The sequence below is a fragment of the Sceloporus occidentalis genome, unplaced genomic scaffold (genome assembly GCF_023333645.1).
Source record: "Sceloporus occidentalis isolate IW3139 unplaced genomic scaffold, rSceOcc1.0.p SCAF_25, whole genome shotgun sequence".
NCBI lineage: Eukaryota > Metazoa > Chordata > Lepidosauria > Squamata > Phrynosomatidae > Sceloporus > Sceloporus occidentalis.
The window spans coordinates 5,718,234-5,740,393 of record NW_028317005.1 but is presented as its reverse complement, the minus strand read 5'-3'; the positions used below and the strand labels follow the sequence as shown (position 1 = coordinate 5,740,393).

General features: G+C 36.8%; 1 protein-coding gene across 1 annotated transcript in view; it reads left to right on the top strand.

The window, feature by feature from the left end:
- The first annotated feature begins 396 nt into the window (after positions 1 to 396).
- Positions 397 to 22,160, top strand: part of LOC149300304 (immunoglobulin superfamily member 10-like) — a 56,234-nt gene continuing 34,470 nt past the window's right edge. The window contains exons 1-4 of the mRNA XM_089485292.1: positions 397 to 984; positions 1,932 to 3,333; positions 8,078 to 8,183; positions 9,645 to 9,698. Of these exons, the coding sequence (XP_089341418.1) occupies positions 397 to 984; positions 1,932 to 3,333; positions 8,078 to 8,183; positions 9,645 to 9,698 (2,150 nt within the window). The remainder of the gene's footprint in view (positions 985 to 1,931; positions 3,334 to 8,077; positions 8,184 to 9,644; positions 9,699 to 22,160) is intronic.

Below are 22,160 nucleotides of genomic sequence, written 5' to 3'. Positions count from 1 at the left end.
CAGTACGGCAGCTCAGCGCAGTACAGCACGGTGGCCTATGAAACTATAATATCAGGTTCAGTGCTATGGAATGATAACATCAGCAGGTATCAAGGCAGCCTGATTTATGAGACTCTTGTACAAAGGTAATATATACCTAATATTATATGCCGTATCCGTACATGGTTATACTGATAAGTGCTGGCGCTGAGTATTTTTATTAATAGTGATTGGAGCTTTAATGGCGGAATGAGTTCTGCCAATACTAAAAATCCTATCGCTAAACACTAGAGACAAGGTAAATACTAAGTATAAGGTCTGAAGAAGTCCTATCATAAAATATTAAGCCATACATTGATTAGGATTGGAGAAGTCTACATATTTGAAAGTAAGCGTTCAAAGAAAAAAAAAAAAAAAATGCCTCCTAAAAATCCAAACCGGAAGTCCGCTGGTATTAGTTCCCCTAAAGGGAATATTGCGGCAGCTAAAATCGATAAATTTTTGAGAGCCTCTCCCGTTATAACGAAAAGCCGGTCTGCCAAAAATGTGTCCCCAGTGGAAGGCAGAGAAGATATGGAGCGGTTAGGATCTATAACTTCGCAAGAAATGGGGGACTCCGGGGAGGAGTATGGACGCTCAATTGAACCTGGCCTTCTCGGTACCATTCTTAAAGAAGTGCAAAATTCTAATCAAGCTCTAGCACAGTTAAACTCGAAAGTGGAAAGTTTGTCTATTGAAGTCTCCTTTATTAGAGATGATTTAAACAAGATACGGGAAAGGCTCCTTAATCTTGAAACAATAGTTCCTTCCTTGGAAAAAGGAATGGCTGAGATAAAGAACAGTACAACCTCCTTAAGTACGGATATGGACAAATTGAAAGATAAAATGAGAGATATGGAAGATAGATCTAGAAGGAATAATATTCGTATTTTGGGGTTACCAGAGGGAGCGGAGGGATTAGATCCCAGGATGTTTTGCCAAAAATGGATTGGGGAGACTTTTGGAGTACAAACACTTTCTTCCTTATTTTGTGTGGAAAGGGCACATAGGGTCCCGGGAAAAACCCCTCCACCGGGGGCCCCACCAAGGACTATGATAATCAGACTATTAAATTCTTCTGACTGTGATGCAATTCTTAGACGTGCCAGAGAAATTGGCACAATATTATACAACTCGGCAAAGATTGCCATGTACCCAGATTTCTCCAGGGGAAATGCAACGTGCGGCTTTCGCTGAAATTAAAAAACGGCTTAGAATAGCCAATATTCGGTATTCTTTGTTGTTTCCCACAAAGCTCCGAGTGCAATATAAGTCAGGCATTCTATTTTTTTCAAGCCCTCAGGAGGTGTCTATGTGGTTTGAAGGAGAGGGGTTGTAATCTCTAAATGGCTAACTATACTTAATTTTTTGAGGAGTCAGGAGGGGGGGGAGTTATTATGACGGTGTAAAGAGATACGTGTGGAAAATGATCCAGCACGCATCACGAGAGGGGGGGTGGTATGTGATAGGGGGAGGGTTATTGGTCTGCTGGGTTAATTTATTTTTTTTTTATTTGTTTATATTTCTTTTTTTTTTTTTTTTTTTTTTTCTTTCTCTGAATGCAAATTAAAATTTTATTCTGGAATGTGAGAGGAACTGGAGATTGTAGAAAGAGGGTAGCCATATTTGATCGTGTACAGAAACATCTCCCGGCTATTATTTGTTTAGCAGAAACACATACGATAGGAGAGACACAAAGGAGGCTATCGAGAAGATGGGCTCAAACGGAATTTCATTCCTCCTTTTCTAATTACTCGGCTGGAGTTTCTCTACTTTTTCATCGAAAGATTCCGTTAGTGATTAAGAACAAGATAATTGATGAGAGAGGTAGATTTATATTTATACATCTAATTATCTATAACCAGGAGATGATTATGGCTTTCTTTTATGTTCCTCCCCCTTTCTCTCCACAGCCAATAAATAAATTAGTTCAATTCATTGGAGGTAAGGAACAGCTTCCACTATATTTGTTTGGGGACTTTAATTGTACACTAGATCCTGAGAAAGATGTAGTGCGAGTAGTTAATAAACAGCATACTAATTTGCATACTCAGACCCCATTAGCAAGATTGATTGAAGAATTGGGCTGGAATGATCCATGGCGCTTAATGAATCCTGCTACACAAAGATACTCATGTTATTCCGCCACCTATCAAACTGCATCTAGGATTGATTTGGTTCTGTGCAATGATTTGGGGATTAGGTTTATTCATAAAATTGTGTATGAATCGAGATCAATTTCAGACCACACGCCACTAATAGTAGATTTGACATTGGGGGATGAGGAAAAGAATGAAGGGAAACTTTTTAGGTTTAATCCCCATTGGCTGACGTTACTTGAAACTAAAGAAAACAATATGCAGTTGTTAAAAGAGTTTTGGGAGATTAATAAAGCTTCTGCTTCTACATGCGTGGTTTGGGATGCATTAAAAGCATTCCTGCGAGGGTTGCTCCTCAGAGACGTGATTACAAAAAAAAGAAGCTTTTTTCAAAAAGAGAAGGAGATAAGAGAGAAAGTAATTAGCAGTGAAATTAAATTTGCTAAAGATCCTTCAACGAACAATTATGATCAAATGAAAGATATACAAGATCAACTTGCAGCTTTGATGTTAGATAAGGCACAACATAAATTATTTTTTAGAGGTCAAAAGAACTTTCTTGAAGGGGGTCGGCCGGGGAAACTACTTGCAAATTTGGTAAAAGCTCAGAAAGATAAAAGTGATATCCTGGCAATTGAAGATAAAGATGGTAGGGTAGTAAATGACCCAAATAAAGTGCAGGCCGTAATGGTTGATTTTTTCTCTAAGTTATATCAAGCAGACCCAGCGGCAAACGATTTAGACATAGCTAATTACTTAAGAAAGTGTGATTTACCCAAGATCTCGCCCCAACAGAAGGTTCTATTAGAGAGGGATATTACGGTGGAGGAGATGAGGGAGGCCCTTCTTTCTTGTGCAGCTTCATCTGCTCCAGGAGAGGACGGACTCCCGTTCGGGGTCTACCAGGAATATGCGGGAATCCTTTTACCTATTTTATGCTCAGTTTTTTCAGAAGGTTTGAAAGGAAAGCAGCTACCAAGGTCTATGATGGAAGCAATAATTATACTTATTCCTAAAAAAGATAAAAATCCAGTAAAAGTAGAATCATACCGGCCGATATCCCTCATTAACACGGATGCGAAAATCCTAGCTAAAGTGTTGGCCAGAAGATTAGCAACTTGTGTGCCTGCTTTGATTGGTGAAGATCAGACCGGCTTTGTACCAGGAAGGCTATTACATTTTAACCTGGAAAGAGTTTTTGCCAATCTTCAGCTAGGTGCGAATTTTCCCAACTCCATTCTGTCCTTAGATGCCATGAAGGCATTCGACAGGGTGGAGTGGCGTTTTTTATGGCATACGTTAACAGCTTTTGGATTTGGGGAAACCTTTTTAAGTTGGGTACAACTTTTGTATAGTTCTCCAGTAGCTAGGATTAATTCAAATGGTAAGCTCTCGGATATCTTTAAGTTAAGTCGAGGAACCCGTCAGGGATGTCCACTTTCTCCCCTTTTATTTATTTTATACATTGAACCATTAGCGGCAAGTATTAGGAACAATCATGAAATAAGAGGTTTTGGCTTAAAAGGTAGTGAAGAAAAGCTTTTATTATATGCGGATGATTTACTATTTTTTTTGGAAGATACTGAAAAAGTGCTCCCAATAGTGATAGATACGGTTGAATCTTTTGGCAGACTGTCAGGACTTAAAATTAATTGGGACAAATCATCACTTCTCCCGTTAAACTCAGTAGGTACCCCCAAGGTAGGAGGTGTTAAGATCCTGAAGCAGGGGGACTCTTTGGAGTATTTGGGGATCAAAATTTCGAATAAAGTCGACTTCTTTATTAAGCAGAATCTTACCCCATTAGGTATTAAGATACAAAAAAAGGTGGAGATCTGGACAAAACTCCCGCTGTCACTGGCAGATAGGGTGAGTCTTGTAAAGATGATTGTTCTCCCGCAGGTTTTGTTTGTCTTGTCTGCCTCACCAGTGTGGATCCCGGATAAATGGTTTAAAGGCCTAGAAGCTGTACTCAGTAAATTATTGTGGGGAAGAGGCAGAGTGCGTATGAAATATGCCAAGTTCACCTCACTGGAGGGTGAGGGGGGTTTTGCATTACCCCACTTCAAATTATATTTCCTGGCAAAGAAAATCCAGAATTTGAAATTCAATGGATATGGGGGATTAATCCAGTTTCTCTTAGAAATAACTGGAAATTCTAACCCCATGGAAATGTTAGAAGCAGGTTTACAGTTCGAAAAGAAATTGGATAATACCTCTTTGTTGAAGTTATATAGAAAAGTGTGGCAAGAAACCAAATATATCTGTAAAATTAAGGGTAGTTTACCCCAAACACAAATATGGTATAACTCAAAATTTATGGAGTTTCACAAAGGGTTAGGGAGTGATTTTTGGATCAATAAAGGGATTAGTTTTGTTGGACAGTTGTTCTCTGCTGGGTATATTAAGGATTTTGAGGAGCTCAAATTCGAATATGAGTTGCAAAATGGACACAAATTTTGGTATAACCAATTAGCTCACGCATATAATTGCACGGAAAATAAGAAGATTTTTGAGGTTGAGACACATGAGCTTTTTGAGTTTTTGCAGATAAGACCTATTGGGAAGAAGACACTTAACACTATTTATAAAATACTTTTAAGAGAAATGGATATAGGTTTCAGAGGCAAGATTAAAAAGAAATGGGAGGAAGAGATTGGTGCCATTGATGAGGCCTCTTGGACCCGTATCCTTAAGAACACAGGGTGTTGCACCGTTAATAAACAATATCAATTTACGCAACTTAAAATTATTTATCGTTTATATTATTCTTCGCACCAGTTATGGAAGATTAAATGCAGAGATAATTCAGATTGCCCCAGATGTGGGGTTCTTAATGCAGGTTTAATTCACTTATGGTGGGAATGTAATAAGATTCACAAATTTTGGGAAGATATATTTTTGTTTGTGAAAAGTAAATTCAGTTGTAATTGTGAAATGGATCCAAAGGTTTTGATCTTAGGCGATGTGGAAGAATTTGGTAGGCTAAACAATTTGTTTAAGAAAATTTTCTTCTTAGGGAGATTACTGATTCTTAGGAAATGGTTCGATAAAGGAGTACCCGTACTGACCCAGTGGTTAACTATGATTGAACAAATTAAAAAATATGAACATTATAGAAGTGCTGAATCAAAAAAGAAGAAAAAGGAGTTCCAACTCACATGGGGTTTATGGTAATATTTTTTTTTTTTTCTCTCCTGGCAGACTTCGGGGGGGGGGGGTAAGAAAGAGAATAGTAAAAAAAAAATAAAATAAAAAAAAAAAAGATAACGAAAGGACCAAAATGTTATTTCCTTGACAAAGACGATATCTGTTATTTTTAATTGCTAGGTTAGGTAAAGCAAACCAGTTATTTTTTAGCGGGACATAACACTAGAATATTTATAATATTGCCTAAATTAATACTTTCCAATACAGTTATTTTTCATCTTATTAGAATTATTTTAAATATTTATGCTTAAGGTTGGACATTTGGGTGTGGGTAAAAAAGCCCTCTGTTTGGGAAAAAAAAAGGGAATGAACATTTTTCACATCCCACTAAGTAAATTTAAAACTAAAAGTTCTAAAAATCAATATTATTGTTCATTAAAATACATGAAATATAAAAAAAAAACCAAAAAAAAAGAATATTTCTAAGAAGTGATGTATGAAAAAGAAATGCGATAAGCCAATGTACCTTTCTATGTTGAAAATTATAATGCTTAGTTGCATAGATCTTTGTCAATATTGTGTTTAAATTTGGCATCAACAAGCAGATAGCATAGTGATTTTGCTACAAGCCTAAAGTCAACCTACAAGACTTAGATTAGCCTGAATCAATAAAAATACAGTTTCACTAAGATAGCTTACAGCTTGAGTGATGAGTTTCAAATAGATCCATTCAAATGCATGCAAATGTAAACGTAATACAGACTGAATCTCATGTTTTTTCCACCACTAATATGGCATATAGTTAACTAAGACATATAGAATCACAAAGAAAAGCTGTTAGTATATTTACCTAGACTAGCCCTCCAGCACACCCAGAAAATACCTGGTGGGCCTGATCCCAATAATGCCTCACATTCACAGCAGTGAACATGTGCAGCTTATCCGTGTCACCGTGTGACTGCCTACTACTGTATATAAGTCTAGCATGCAGACACACGGATACAACAGACGTCACACCTGTGATTTATCTGATTTTAATATGTCAGGGTCAATTTTTTTAGTCAGGTCCTCAATTAAACCCAGTTGAGTCTCTTGTATTGGTGCTCGCTGTTTTCATTGTGTTCTAAATGGAAATGCAATGTTCTGGAGCGATCACATTCTCCATATTGAAAATATTTCAAATACGGGTGGCGTCCCTGCTGCTGTGAACAGCTAAGGAAGCTCAGCCGATGTTGCTGAAATGCCTCGTTATTGCCTCGATAACACAAAAAAAAAAAGCCAGGGCGCTGTGTGATCATGCTCCAGAGCAATCATAAGAGCCATTTAGTAAGGCAGCCTTTCCCAAGATGGCAGCACCCTTCTGCAGGCACAGGTACTACGATTAGCAACACAAGGCAATGAAGCACTATAAATATAAAATACAAAAAAAAAATTAAACAATTCTAGTTATGTCGCCATGACATCATAAGGGGAGCCATCCAATTTCAAGAAAATGTACTTATTGCCCTATAACTTCCAAAAAAGGAAAACCAAAAACAAAAACTTTGCATATTTCTAAATTCAGGACAATTATTAGAACCTACTAGCAAAAAGTTTTTGTATTTTTGAAATAAAAGTCAGAAGAAGTGTTTTTCACCATATTTTATGATTTTTTAAAATATATTATATGATCACAATAATGGTATCTAAAGGAATAAATTTCTTGTCTTTAAAAAAACCCAATCTATAACACTGTCTGTGTGAGTAAATAAGATAGAGGTTTTTACAAAAAAGAAAAAAAAAAAAAAAAAAAAAAAAAAAAACTGAATCCTGCGAGTGGACTAAACAACTAAGTATGTTAATGCTTAGCTGTAGAGTCTGGGAGAGTTGATAATCGTGGAATTTATCAACGTAGGATTTACCAAAGAAAAGTAATGATGTGTTTTGGGAATCACAATGACTAGGGCTTTACAAAAAGTGTATTATTTATTTTTAACATTGCACATGCATTATATTAAACTCTGAATCTTAAGTATGGTCTCATATCTAACCTTTATCCATTTAAAATTTCTAAAGAGTTCTTTTCTGGCAGCGGCTGTTTTTAAGAAAAAAAGCTAATGTCTAAGATGACAATTTAGTAGTAACGAAACCACAGAAGTTGTTGCCTAAAATTTGTTGCCAATAATTTTACTCTTATATTGTGAGCATGTGATTAACTTGGTTTGGATGTGCTATTTTATTAATTATCAATAACAGAGAGAGTGTGCATGAATGTGTAAGTGCATGGTGTTCGAGTGAGTGTGTGTTAGTGTAAGGTGTTAGAATGAATGTGTGTTAGTATAGCTGTGTTAGTTGTGGGGGGCAGGGGAGGGTAGAAATACTGCACCCAGGTGCCACTCACTCTAGACTTGCTCCTGTTGTGTATGTGTGTGTGTGTGTATATATATGACATCGTACTGCCCCGTGCATATGTTGTGGATACTCCGGCCTCTCTGGACCAGGATATGTCTCTGGGTATAAAGTATGTAGGCTGCTCAGCATAGGCCAGCATTGTACTGTATAAGGTTTCCAATTTACTTTAGCTTTTGCTTGTTTTAGGATTGTATTCTTTAACCAATAGTCACAGTTTGCTTCAAATACTATACTTTATGGAATTTATATATATATATATATATATATATATATATATATATATATGTATATATATATATATATATATAACTAAAAAATAAAGTATGATACAGATATCTAACAAAATTGTGGCTTTTAAACATTGTCTTTGAACATTGAAAAATTGCTTAAGTTTCTTTGCCTTGGTATTCTGACCACAGAAAAAATTCCAGACTCTTCAGAAATTCCGTATAACAGAGCCTGGAAATTCAACATTCAGATCAAACTGTGGCTAAAAATGGCACCAAGCACCAGAGTGTCCTGCCAGTGAGCTCCTGTTAGTATTTACTGGGGAAGCTGAGTCTCCAGGATTAGCCTCACTGTCTGCTTCAGAGATGCTTCTGTGTAGGTTCCCAGATACCCATTAAACTTGTTATTAAAGATTTCTGCACTAGGCAACACTAGTCCATCCCTCAATCAAAAAACACCAAAAAAAACTACTACCATACTGTTTGACTGATACTTAAAGAGAGGTTTTTCACATTATTGTATAACATGCCTGATGAAGGGACCTGAGAGGTCTTGAAAGCTTGCAATCTATATTTACTCAGTTAGCCAATAAAGGTATCATTCAAACTCCACTTGTCTCCAAAAAAAACTAAAAATTGTTTGAATATCACATATGTTTATGCATTGCTCTGGGCAAAATATGATCTCATAACCCTCAGTACAAAACCAATTAGAATAATTAGGAAAAGCTGCTAGAATATATAAAACATTACAATAAAAAAGGGCTATGGTATTTAAAATTGAACACAATTAGGTGCCTGATTATATCATGAACATTCTACAGAACTAAAGTTAAAACAAATAGAATTTATTATTATACATTGAATTGGGGGGCAGAGTGGGACTAGATAATTTATGGGAAAGACTAGAACCCACTCTCCCCTTTCTGGAGATCAATAGACTGCCCAGAAGACCTGTAAAATAGCTTGTTATACTCAGAGAGCTGCCAGGAATGAAAATGAAGAAATACAGTATAGCTATAGAGTTTTAGACAAAAGCTCATATGTTGAAATCTGAGGGACCGCTAGACCTCGTGTATCCTATAATTTTCACTCTTTACGAGCCTGGCTACTACAGATCTGAGCTGCTAGCCTGGATCATCACAACTCAGTGGTGACTAATGTCAATTTAGGGGCCACAGTTAAAGAAGACATAAATTACTACTCTCACAATACTAAACCACCCAGAGAATAACGAGAACTGTAGTTTAACAACAACTACAGTGTTACATGTCTAGCGCTGATCTTAAGGTTAACAGTTCCATTTGTTTTTTCCTTTGATCATTGGCTTGACATTGTTGTAATTTTATTATGAGGTCAGAGCTAATTCTGTCAGCGCAATGGTATTTACAATACATAATGTTAAAGACTAAAACAAGAAACGGACAGGTGCTGATGTCATAAAACTAAACCACTTGCAAGAAATGGAAAATTTTACTTAATCAGATACAGAATATCCAAGTGTATTTCCTTGTGAAATGAGCTATAGGAGCAGACAACACATTTCAAATTCCTGTTTACTGGTTTACTGGTTGATTGGCGGTAGGAAGAACAAAGTTTTTAACATTTGCAGCTTAATATATAGTAACATATTCGCACCTGTTATACCACATTCAAGTTTTGCTTAATTCAGTTATTCACTTGGATATGTGACATCATCTCAACCCAGAAACTTCTGTGTTTCATCTACCTGTAACACTTCCTCTCCTGTTCCATGTAGGATCTGGATTAAAGTTATGAGGATGTCACACCCGGGGACAGAGCTACCTTGGAAGTAGGTGGCACTCCCCAGAATTAAGTATTGCCCCACAGTCCTGCTGATCAGCTGTAACACCTAGGGAGTTAGTAAGTATGCTTGTCTTCTTGTGATTTCTTCTCATAAAGCTTCTCATAAAGCTTAATATTCATGCAACCATGATTGATATTTCCAGTGTGGATAAAACTACCTTAATTAGGTGCCTTGGTCAATAAAATCCCTTTAATCACCAGAGTAAGAATACATGGTTGACAGGTTCACCTATTATCATAAATCAAGTTCTGAGGAATGCACTCAGCTTCAACTTCATCCCTTCTACCTGGTTGTGATTTTACCATTCCACATAAATTGAAAGACTTGACTTGTGATGCCTTAACCCCATCCTCTGTACTTTTCTGTTCATGGGCGCCAGAGTAGAGGTGATAATTTTGTGGTCAAGGAAGGATACATATTCCTGCCCCCCTGAAATTCAAGTAAATGATAGGGATTGGGTTCCAGTGGCCTCTAAATATTTAGGATGCAATCCCCCACTACTGCTCCAAGTCATGCTTCTGGTCCATACATATTACAAAAAGTAATTTGTAACCATATGCTAATATTAGAAAACCCAACGCCATGGAAGCTATTTGTAAACCTCCTGATACCAGAAATATTAAGTCAATGTGTTTGGTTCTTGGATCGTGATTCTATGGCAACACAAACAAACGGAAAGATCTACGATTTACAGACTAAGTATTTGATGGTATCTGAGATAATGCTGTTTACAATCCTTTTAAATAAGTCAGACATCATTACACTGTTTTTTTCTAGTACTTCTTGTTGTTCTCATTCATGATTTATGTGTGCAGTATAGGAATGTAGTTAGAAGTAGCTGTATTAGTCCATTAGAAGAAGAAGCTTAATCTGTGCAGAGGCTCATTTTATTCCAGAGAATAACCAATGTATTTCAAGATAATTTGGTAGTTATGGAATCTAGGTTTTAGGTAATGTTATTTTAGCATATTTGTATTACGGTAATTCCAATAATAGTGGAATGTCATGTTCTAAATGTTCATGTTTCAATATTTCTTCCACAACCTATTGTGAAATAGCTTTTTCTGGAGTAATCAAGTTCACTTTGTTTTTTTAATACCACACTAATTAGGAGTGACAGCATTTTTTACCCAAAGGTGGCAACCCCGAATTCCTCCATAGTGTGAAAAAATAAAAACAATCTTCTTAATGTTCCTTTCCTCTCCATTGAACAACTTTCTAGGTACAAGCGCTGTCGTTTCATTAAACTGAATTACAAATATGGTGAAGTGGTTTATATACAAGGAACACATTAGTGCAAAGTGTTAAGCTCTCTTTATGTTGCCATGAATGTTGCAATTTTACCAGTTTGTACCAGAATTGATCCATAACCCCAATATGTTTATGTCAAATGAAAATGGAAATGACGTTTGCCTTAACGCTATGGTGTGGGTGTAATGATGACTGATGACGACCTCAATCTTTTCCAAACAGCCAAAGGAAATTAGTCAATGCGAGAACAAGGAACAATACACATCTTCTGCTTGTTACCCCCTGAGAAATTCAGGTGATGAAAAGCCACCTAATTTACAAATACTTGCATACCCAAGAGAACCATCAGGATGCCCAAACTCAGAGTGAAGCCATACAACTTAAGAAAAAACTCATTGCTCATTGATTTCAAAGACATACGCAGGTAGACGTGTTTTTTCCCCCGATTTAAGACATATGAATATACTGGCAACCGTAGGTGACAGCCATTGTGGTTCAAAACTCAGTAGTTGAACATTTGGCAGTAAATAGAACTGCCATAAAATTGATTAAATAGCACAATATTTTTATACAAGCTGTAGCCTTGTAATAATCTAGTTCTTTGGCTCATCATGATTTTTCATGTAAGATCATATAAATAATAACAGGTATTTGTTACCTGGTGGAGAGCTTTAAATTTTGCTGGGCATAAGAATTAATTAAGGGTTTAATCAGATCTTCTTGTTCTAAGGTTAGACTGTCAGGTATAATTTGTCAACCTTTTGTTCACAGTGTTCTAATTGAGAATGTTTATTTAATATAGAATTTTTACTTTATGAAAGTACGTGGAAGATGTACATTCCTTTCAAGAGAACTTTATGTACATCCACTTTCTGAACCAACAGCAAATAAAAGATAATATCGCAAACAATTATTAAAAATTATTTTATTTAAAAAAAACACCCATTAAACAGCACAAAAGCTGTTTCATGTGAATTTGCTGGAGGGACCAGCAGCTGAACAAATCATGTGGCCGAGATCACAGGCTTCCTTTACAATGGACATTTATTAAAAAATTCCTGTACCTCAACCATGAAACTACTGCAGAAATTATTAAGCAATAATAAAGCGGATATTGCAAAAAAAATTATTTTGTCCATGTGTTATAGATAAAAAAGGTTATGCCAAAATATATTTAACAATGGGGTATATTTCTTTATTTTATAACAAATGTTATTTTTTATGATTTATTAGCAAATGAAACATGGTTTCTCTTGGATGCTGTAAAGTGAGAACTACTGAAAAATTTCCAAAACATTTTATGGATTAATTATTTAAAAAATCCTGTCTGAAATGAGAACCAAACCAACATTTTCCAGTGGATTAATTAATTGGTTTTCATCTCAAATGCCAGAGCTAAGAACACCAAGGTAGAGGAACTTGATATAGTTATAAAATAAGTTGTCTTGGGATGAAGAAGCATAGTCAAACATATGATAATAATGAGTCTAGTGGCATGGAAATAATGTGATTACTTTTATGAAGTGATTTCTGCTGTCTTTTAGTCTTCCTATTATGCAGTAGGTCTTCTAGTCAAAATAAAGCCTGTGGTTTGGCTGTTACGTGTCTTTTCCATAAAGTTCTAAGCAAGGCACAGATCAATCACAGATGGGAAGTATAAGAGACATGTAACACATTATGAACAAAGAGCCAAAATGCTGTAAAACGCATTTTGCAACTACCGTGGAGCCTCACAGACACACTTTAATACCATTGTGCACCTACTTGGGAAAGGAAAGAGACCATTGGGTGTGCTAAAAACCTATGGCTCAATCCAATGACCTAAACCTTAATTGGCGTTTACTGAGGTTGACTCTCTCAACCCAAATATGCAGTTATAGGTTCTAGACCCTGACCGCTAACAAACTAGGTTTAAACCAGCAGAAAACTGCAATGCTATTCAGTGAATGTGCACAGAGTATTAAGCCAGATTGAATGGATATATTTTAAGTTTATGTTCCAGACCATGGAAAAATCTGTCTCGAATCCGTAGCTGAAGAAATTTAACATAGCACCGAGAAGTAAAATTGGTGCTACAACTTCTGTCCTGATGTTAAGGCTATGGTACTCCAAGTTGCAAGAGGCATTAACCCTTTTCTTGCCCAAAGAAAACTCTTAACAAAGCACTTAAATGTATAACTTATTAAATGCAGGTGATATAAGGGTACAGCCCATCAAATATCAAGAAATCAAATATGTCTTGGCTTGACTTATCTACATGTATAACACATCTATCCATCTTTATGGTCCTTCACAAGTGAGTGGAATGTGCAGGAGAGGACTGGGGGTTCCCAAGTCATCTTGCAACCAACTGAATGGTGGCATCTCATATTTCATCTCACAGGTTATTGAATCTGTGAAATGGTTGCTTTTTTAACTCGCATGCTCTTGGCCTTCCTACAGGCGAGTGTTTGTGAGTTAAGAGTTATTTCTTTCTCAAGTGGTAATGCAAGCTTAAATAATTTGAAAGTCACAGTTTTTTAACTTCTGTTGCCAATTTGCAGGCAGTTTAGTGAATAGACCCAGTTGATATGCATGTGCATTAGCTTGAATGCAAGTCTGAATGATTCAAGTAATGTGGACATCTTACTATTTACCTAAAATCTTCATATATGTATTTGTTTTTTGAGCTAACTCAAAGCATTCTAGCAGCAAAATTTAGAATTTCTACCAAAGTAAAGAAATGTATGGAAATACTGGGAGTTAACAAAAAAAACAACAATAAAACATCTAAATCTATTACCTTGACGTGTAGCAATTAGGTATTCATTAAATTTATTGGCTACTGAGCATTTGGTGTTCAGGATGATAGCTGATCATTTCGCTGTTCTATGAGCAGGAAGCACATTACAATTTCAATTCACAGCATAGCTTTGGTAAGATTGCAGTAGCCAGTATTCAGTATTTAGCTACTTGTATGGGATGCTATTCATATTCAACAGACAGATTAGATGTTATCAGAATATACTGTAGCTTTATTACAACTTTTATGTAGTGTGGGTCCTCAATGATCTGTAGGAACCAGGAAGCCATAAACCTTAATGAATGTTACAGCTGAATCCTTCTCAATCGGTGGATTTCCATCTTTCCTGGGTCCTCAGAAAAATTGTAATGCCCTGGTGAAGGTCTATTTAGCATGACCAGCCCTAAGGGCTATTCTAATAGTATGCATGAAAAATGCTAAGCCATAGCGCTACTAGAATGCCACATTTAGTATGCGTCATGGACATACCCCCAACATTAAACAAATACTTTTCGACATTTTAAGTCTGAAATATGTTGGTAACAAAAATGCACAGCAGACAAAACAATATGTGTTCCCAATTGACATACAAAATCCAAAACATATGGAATATGTTTAAAGAGACCTCCACACATTTATTGGAAAATAATGATAATAACACACATGTGTATTTTAATGCTATTAGGCTTTTAAGTACAATAATGTCTACAAATAAAGGAAATGTTTATTGGTGGAGCCTTTTAGCTAACAAATCCGAGTGGCTCAGAATTTCAGACTGTTTGGTGAAGAAAGTATGGTTGCATAGAAACCCTACTAATCCGTTAACACTGTGAAGCCAAACAGTAAATTATACATTTAAGCATGCCATTGATCCAGATGTATGCACAGTGCGTTACACATCCCTTTATGTCAAGGAGAAACAATTCTAACGGATTAGTTTCATTTATTTATTTGTATTTTAACAATTGTAGTACCATGAACTTCATTTATGCAATGTATCTAGAGCATCCACACGCTAGCATCAGGTTATGTTCCAGGAAAAAGAGAAATACATAATATAAATATGGTTATATACCAGCCGCAAGGTTATATACCTGGGGATTTGCATTAGAGCTGAGCATTGTGAATTATGAAGGATCCACCCCAAGGATGTTTACCCGCATGAAAGTCTGATCAGGCTCATCTGCTAATTGCAGATGAAGGACTGTAAAGCATGCCCTTCATAATGTAGGGTAATGTGAAGGGACTGAAATGTTCAACTCTCCTGCCTACTCCCAGTTTAGTGACTAAAGCCCTATTTAATACTATATATATAATAAAGTAAATTACCAGAATAAAGGAAATGCATTATACTAAACAGTACAGTATAAGGCTATCTAATGTGTACTGTTTTTCATAGGACAAACATGAATTATGTTTAAGAATTGTGTGTTTAATGCAGCATTTCCTAGAGAACATGGTGCAACACATAGTTTAGTGGTTCAAAGTGCATTCCCTTACTTTAATAATAGGCATATTGAAATAATTTCTCATACCATATTTTCATTACCGTCTCAAGCATGCTGACATACAGTAGTAGTTGTAATAAGGGGTGGTGTTTCAGAAATGTGGGGGATTATTATTATTTAGTAACAATTTCCCTCTGGTTTCCATTGATTAGATTTTCACCATACTGAAACATTTAGCACTCTGCTTTTTTAAGATATTTTCATATGGCCATATGGTTTTTTGTTTAAGAGCCAAATCAATCTTCATAAATATAAATCAACATTCCACCAATTAAAGGAGACACCTTCCTTGGTTTCTCATTGATTATGTTTGGAATGCAACTTCCAGAATCTCCCACATTGCTATATCATTTGCTATGTGGTTAGCTTTACTGAGCACACATAAATCTAGGCATTCATTCTCTGATTAGATAATAATTTTCCTAAATGAAAAAAGAAATCTGCTCCCAGAAATAAAACACAAGACCTGACGATTATCTTGGATATCAAGTATTAACATAATTACACATTTGAGTACAGCTCCTACAGGAAGAAAATGCGTTTCCAAATGTGGCTTATTATATTCTCAGCTCATCATAGCATTTCGGGGAGGATATAAAATTTACCTAAAATCACCTATACAAGACCGTTACATCAACCGAATGATAATAAAGTGGACACATTGTAAGATAAGGAAATATGCCCGAATTACATGTTTCATTGTAGGAGAAAGACATTTATTTATTTAAAGAGTGTTTACAAAAAAACTATGGCTCCTTGTCAGTCTATTCCAAGACCTGCAAAGTGTTGTCAAAATATTCTTTTATTGATTATTCAGTTCACCAAATATGAATCAATAGAGCAGTGTGAATGTCCACACCTTGGTCCTGAAAAGATGGTAAAGTGGCGTATCACGAGGACAAAAAATATTGACCAAAAAAGTGTGGTATAGCGGTGGATGCAAAGGCTGTAAGGCCTGCTTTGGCAAATTCTATTTGCTTTTACCAAGAAAATTAAAACCCCAGGGAGGGATAGTTGCTATTCAAGTTAATTAAAGCATGGCTAATGAGACTTGCAAATTGTTTTTATGGGTCCCTGGGGCAGAGTTGTCGGAGAGCAGGGGGATGTTTTTTAAAAGTCCAGACCAGGATTTTTACCGATCAGTGAAACTCCTGCAGGTGAACCTGGTCTAATCATGAATGTTTAAAAGGACTAGGCTGGTCCGGTTTCTTTTTTATTATTATTATTATTATTATTATTATCTTTTATTTATATAGCGCACACAATTTACGCAGCGCTTAATACAATACATATATTCAAGGGGTATGACAAGACAAGAATTGACAGACTAAGACAAACCGATACATTTGGTGGAGAGAGCCCTGCTCGCAAGCTTACAATCTTGAGGGAATGGGGTGACAAACATAAGGCATAGAGAAAGGGTGAGAGGTAGTGTGGTGGTTGTATCGATGACAAGGAAGTTCTAGCAGCTAAGATGGTGCAGCTTCTCTGAAGAAGTGGGTTTTTAGATGTTTCTTGAATGTTGGGAGGGAGGGAGAAAGCTGAAGGTTCGGTGGAAGTAGATTCCAGAGATATGGGGCAGCCCGAGTGAAATCTTGTAGAAGGGAAAAGGAAGAGGTGATAAGTGAGGAGGAGAGCCTTAGCCCATGGGAAGAACGTAAGGATGGAATAGGAAAGTATTTGCTTATGAGGGCAGAAATGTATGGAGGAGCAGTATTATGGAGGGCCTTATATGTTAGTACCAGGATTTTAAATTCTGCTATTACATGTTTTCTGTGCTTACATTTTATCCTAGGAGATGTTTTTAAGGTTCTAAATTACATTTTGTCACAATGCGTACAGGCCTTTTCCAGTTACCACAAAAACTGCTGGATAGTTAAACAGTTAATAAAGCTCTAATGTTTTAATACATAAATCCCTTTTATATTTTAAACTTTATCTCAACCAGAACCTTTGATACTGCAGATACTTCAGGGTTAAATAGAAGACCCACTAATGGTAGCCATGGTAACGCATCTGCAATCTATTTAGTACAAAATTACAGATCCTTCCCTACAGAGGCAAAGTATAGCTGTGTTTTGGAGACAATAAACATGTCTATGTTATAACAGAAATGCACCATGGGTTAAAGGCCTTCCATATGATGTTGACTACAAGAGCAAATGGACACCCAGCGACAAAAAAATTAAAGTTGATTTTAGACTTTTAATGTAACCCTAGATACTGTCTAATCTTACATTTGGAGACTGAAAGTTATTCTGTTTCCTTAAATTCCAAAACCATATACTTTCTTAGTGGGAATATTTGATCCACACAGTACTTGAATGCATAATGTGATAAATGAAATATTTATGTTATGGAAAATCAGTTTGAGGCTTGATCTTGATTCTGTTACCAAGAAAATATAATTTTACAGTTTTACATAAAACCACATTGGATTTTTTTTTATAAACTCATGTGACCAGATCAATCTACTAGCCCTAACTGTTGAAAAGAAGTATATTTTTTTCTCTAGACTTGCCCACCATGGAAGAGGACCCCTTGATCTTTTCTTCCTGTTTAGTTCATCTTTCAAATGTTTTTCATAGGGTGATATGATTGGATACTTAATCTGGAGCACAGTTGGTAAGCGTGGCCTTAAGAAATCCCTGTTGCAATAAAGTAGCAGATAGTTAATGCTGATATCATAAGCCTTATGAGTATAAACTATTTAGTCTATAATCTCATTTATATGAGCAGTTCCATGACACATCCAGTGAAAACTGCAAAGTATGAACATTTGCTGTCAATGTCTTAAAGTCACGCATATGACTTTAGCAAATAAGCCCAAGAGCTTCTACTGTTATGGACTAAAAGGCGCATTAAAGCTTCTTGTGTTTATGTTGTTTTTTTTAGTATAGTGGAAAGTGTAGCAAGGGAAGATCAATTGTTTTAAAAACAAGTTCTAATTGTCACAAGGAGGAGCATAGATACAGGGGATACCAAGGACACTTGTGTGTACCCCGCAATGCATAATTACTGACCAGAAAGCACAGACAGATCAAAGCAGTTAGAAATGGATGCACGAAGATAGGACTGCGACTAGGCCAGGTGGATAACACAGGCTGGATAGCCCATATGGTGCTGGGGCTAGATAGGGTGCTGGGGCTAGATAGCACATGGACAGGGCACTGTGGCTGGATAGCGCATGGACAGGTCCCTGTGACTGGATAGCCCACAGGCAGGGTGCTGTGGCTGGATAGCCCATGGACAGGATGCTGGGCACACAGCAGGATGACTCTCATGCATAGGGCATGGCAGGATGGCCCTCGGGTAGGGGGTACAGCAAGATGGCCCTTCCGCAGGGCCCACAGCACGATGGCCCTTGGACAGGGCACACTGCTGGATATGAACAGGATAATGCTAACAGTAACAGGTCAGGGGCCAATGACAGAGTCAGAACTGAAGGCTGCAACTCACACAATGCAAAGGCCCTGTATGATGAAATCAGCAGGTATTTAAAGCACCAGATAACAAGGCCCAGATGACAATATTAATGAAGACAGAGTCCCACACCCAGAAGAGTGGCCACTAGAGGCTGCAAGTGGAAACAACACCATAAAAAGAATAAATATAGGAACCTGGCATGTAGGATTGAACTGTGACAATAATGAATTCAATGTCAAGAGAGAAATGAGTCGGTTGAGGGGACTGGTGTTGTTGCAGATGAGGTGATGAGCCTTTTCTACTTTATATTGACATGTTAGGTTTTCACATTAAGTATGTGGATGTAGTTTCAGTTTCCTTTTTCCTTGCAATACATAATTTTTGAAGAAACATGAACATACTGCTATTTAGGCATTTCTATGTTGAAATCAAAGGAAATATTCTAGATATTCTAGTTTCCCCTAAATTGCAGTCATAGATGTAATCATGAAAGTAACATCTGCAACATATAAACATGAAAAAAAAACACAGGTTATTGGCATCATAATGAGAAAGCAGAAGATTTAATTTAAGGAGTGAGGTGAAATGTGAAATTCCATCTTTATAGGGGAAAAAAGTTGCCAAGTCACATTGTGCTTCTTGGCCCAAAAAGTGTGATAGGTCTTAAATTTGCATTTAAAACCTCCAATATATTTTCAAAAGGATTGTGCCCAGATTACTAGATTTAACACACAAAAAAACTTTGGTGAAGTCGGCTGAACAGAGAGTGATGAGGGATATCAGAAATATAGTTGGCTGCTTTAAAAATATCTTGAATGTGTGAAAACATATGCCCATGAAAACATGGAAGCACGCAAAACAATACCATTAATTAAATTCAAGTCACAAATTGTTCATGGGTTTAGTTTCAATTAATTCACATACCATGGTTCAGTCAATAGTCCCCTTAGTTGAAATTCCTGCTTCCAGACCACAATATTTTATTTGATCCCTGACTTTTTTATATTTTGGACACCATTACTGTAAGAATGTATTTTTCTCTAATTAAAATCAGCAAAAATACAGGTTCTTGTCACATATAGGATGTACTGCAAACCCTATTTAATTGATAGATTTGTTTCATGCCTATTGTTTACAATCTACAATGCATTTTAAAGAAGCTTAACTCACTGTAGAAAGCACCGTACACATATGTAGACAGGCAAATTACTGTATATCGGTGATAATTTAATCCCTCTTAAGCATTTAACTAAAGTTTTCTTTTTATCCTATTACACCTACAGTAGTTTGGAAGTGTAAAGAGCACTCAGGGCAGGGCTGTGATTATGAGATACGCTTTCTAAATTTAAAAAGTGTAAATATGCAGTTAGTGATCATGTTCTGAATTTGTGCCCTGGAAGTTTTATTGCCTGGTAATGTTAATTTTCTGCAAAGCTTGTAAATGGGTGACTGTCTTCCAGGCCCAACTGTCAATAAATAAAGAAAAACTATTATTATTTTTTTTTTAGCATGTTTCATTCTGAAAAATCTGTACTGTAGTATTCAGGGAATTTCTGTGTTTATAATTTAGATCTAACACAATCTCATCCATGCCTAAAATATTTTATTGATATGATGGTTATTGGTTAAGCAGTGAATTAGTTAAAAAAGGTTACAGTATTTTAATTACAGATTAGGGAATTAGCAACGGCCAAGTACACTGTAGTGATATCTCTTTCAACAAGAAGAACTTAGTAAGACAAAATACAATGTTGGCACAAAGCAGAATCACAAACTATTTAGCGAAACCACAAAGAAGAGCAATTTAGAGTTCATTCAAAGCAATGCTATAATGTTGTAATATCTCTTCTTAGTACTTCTTTTATTACCAAGTGAATTCCAAGAAGGATTTATTCTTATCTCAAGTGAGAGATGGCATGAGAGTTGCAATTTTAACCAGGGGTATAACTGGGGCTTCCGCAGTCCCTGGAGGCTTTCCCATAATCATTGAGGGATGCTGGTAAGGCTAAGCTTCAAAAGCAAAGGTCAGACTGCTTTAGTGTGTGTATGTGTGTGTGTTTAACCTCTTCAATACCACAGTGAAAAACTTCTGTGTATGTTTAACTGTTTCAATGCTTAAGAGCAATGTTGTTGTGTGCATATTTTTAACCCCTTTAGTGCTGTGGTACAATATGTGTATATTTATCTTAGATGAAATTCAAGCAAAGAGCTCCACATTTTTGTCTGAAATTAACGAGCCCTTTCAGTCACTCTGTTACACTCTCTCACACTCTCTAAATGTTTCCCTACTTTTCTGCCTCCCGCCTTTGCTTCAACTTTCGCATCTTCGTTATCTTATATTTTATTTGTTTCATCTTCTCTGTTTTATCTTTTGTCTTTCATTGGGGGGGGGGGTCATAACAAGCGCCACTTTTATGGCAGAAATTCACCTTAGGGCAAAATTGTGGTGCTTTCGTTGATGTCCTCACACCCAATTGGAAAACTGGATATAACTTAGAGTGAACTTCAAACAAAATGCTTTCTGTGACGCACCTCTCCAATTGAGGCAGAGAACATAACCGAAAGCACCGCAATTTTGGCGGCGATTCACATTAGCGTGCCGCTAAGTACCAGTGAAAATCAACTGACTAGAATATGAAGCAGTATCTCCATTCATAAAAATATGTTCATGCATATGAGGAGACCTGGGAATAATGGAAATTAAAATAAATAGTTGTTTAGGTGGAATACTCCTTAAAAGCAAAAGTGCACATAAAATCTCCAACTGCATGTTTTTTATGTGTTACAAAATTATATAATTGAATAGGAATCTGAGAAAAGTAATACACCTCTTTTGATATTGTGACGGATCGTCCTGTGCCCCAGACTGGACACATCCGCCCGTCAGCTCCTTCCCTCTCCCAGTAAGCGGACACGCTGTGGCTGTCCGAAGAAAGCAGTCACAGACCAGCACTTCCCTCAATCATGAGACAGGACTTCATGCTTTGAGGTTAAAAACAGAACTCCCTTTATTACAAACACACAGAACTTATATACAATCTACATTCACTGTGCACCGAACCCAACCCCCAATCCTATCAGCCACATCCCCTCACAAATCCCATCAGCCACATCCCCTCACAAATCCCATCGGTATACAGGGGATGTATCAGGTGAGGGGATTAAGGGATACAATGGGTTCCCCCACCTGTGTTATCCCCCCTGTAGTGCGGGTGCCGTCTGGGCAGACAGGGCTGTGTTGGCTGATTAAGAGCCCCAGCCAGATTATAGGATCGTCTCTTTGAAGGCACATTCAAACGGTACAAATAAATATAATAATAATAATAACAGTGAAGATCAGACATAGGTTCTTCACATTACTCCCCTCTTGTGCAAACGTCCGGCAGACACAGCCAGATCCCTAACGGATCGGCTTGGGGATGACCGGGCCTCTACTGTCTCTAGTCCTGCGGGGTAGGGAGAGCGGGCGTGCGGCTTCTG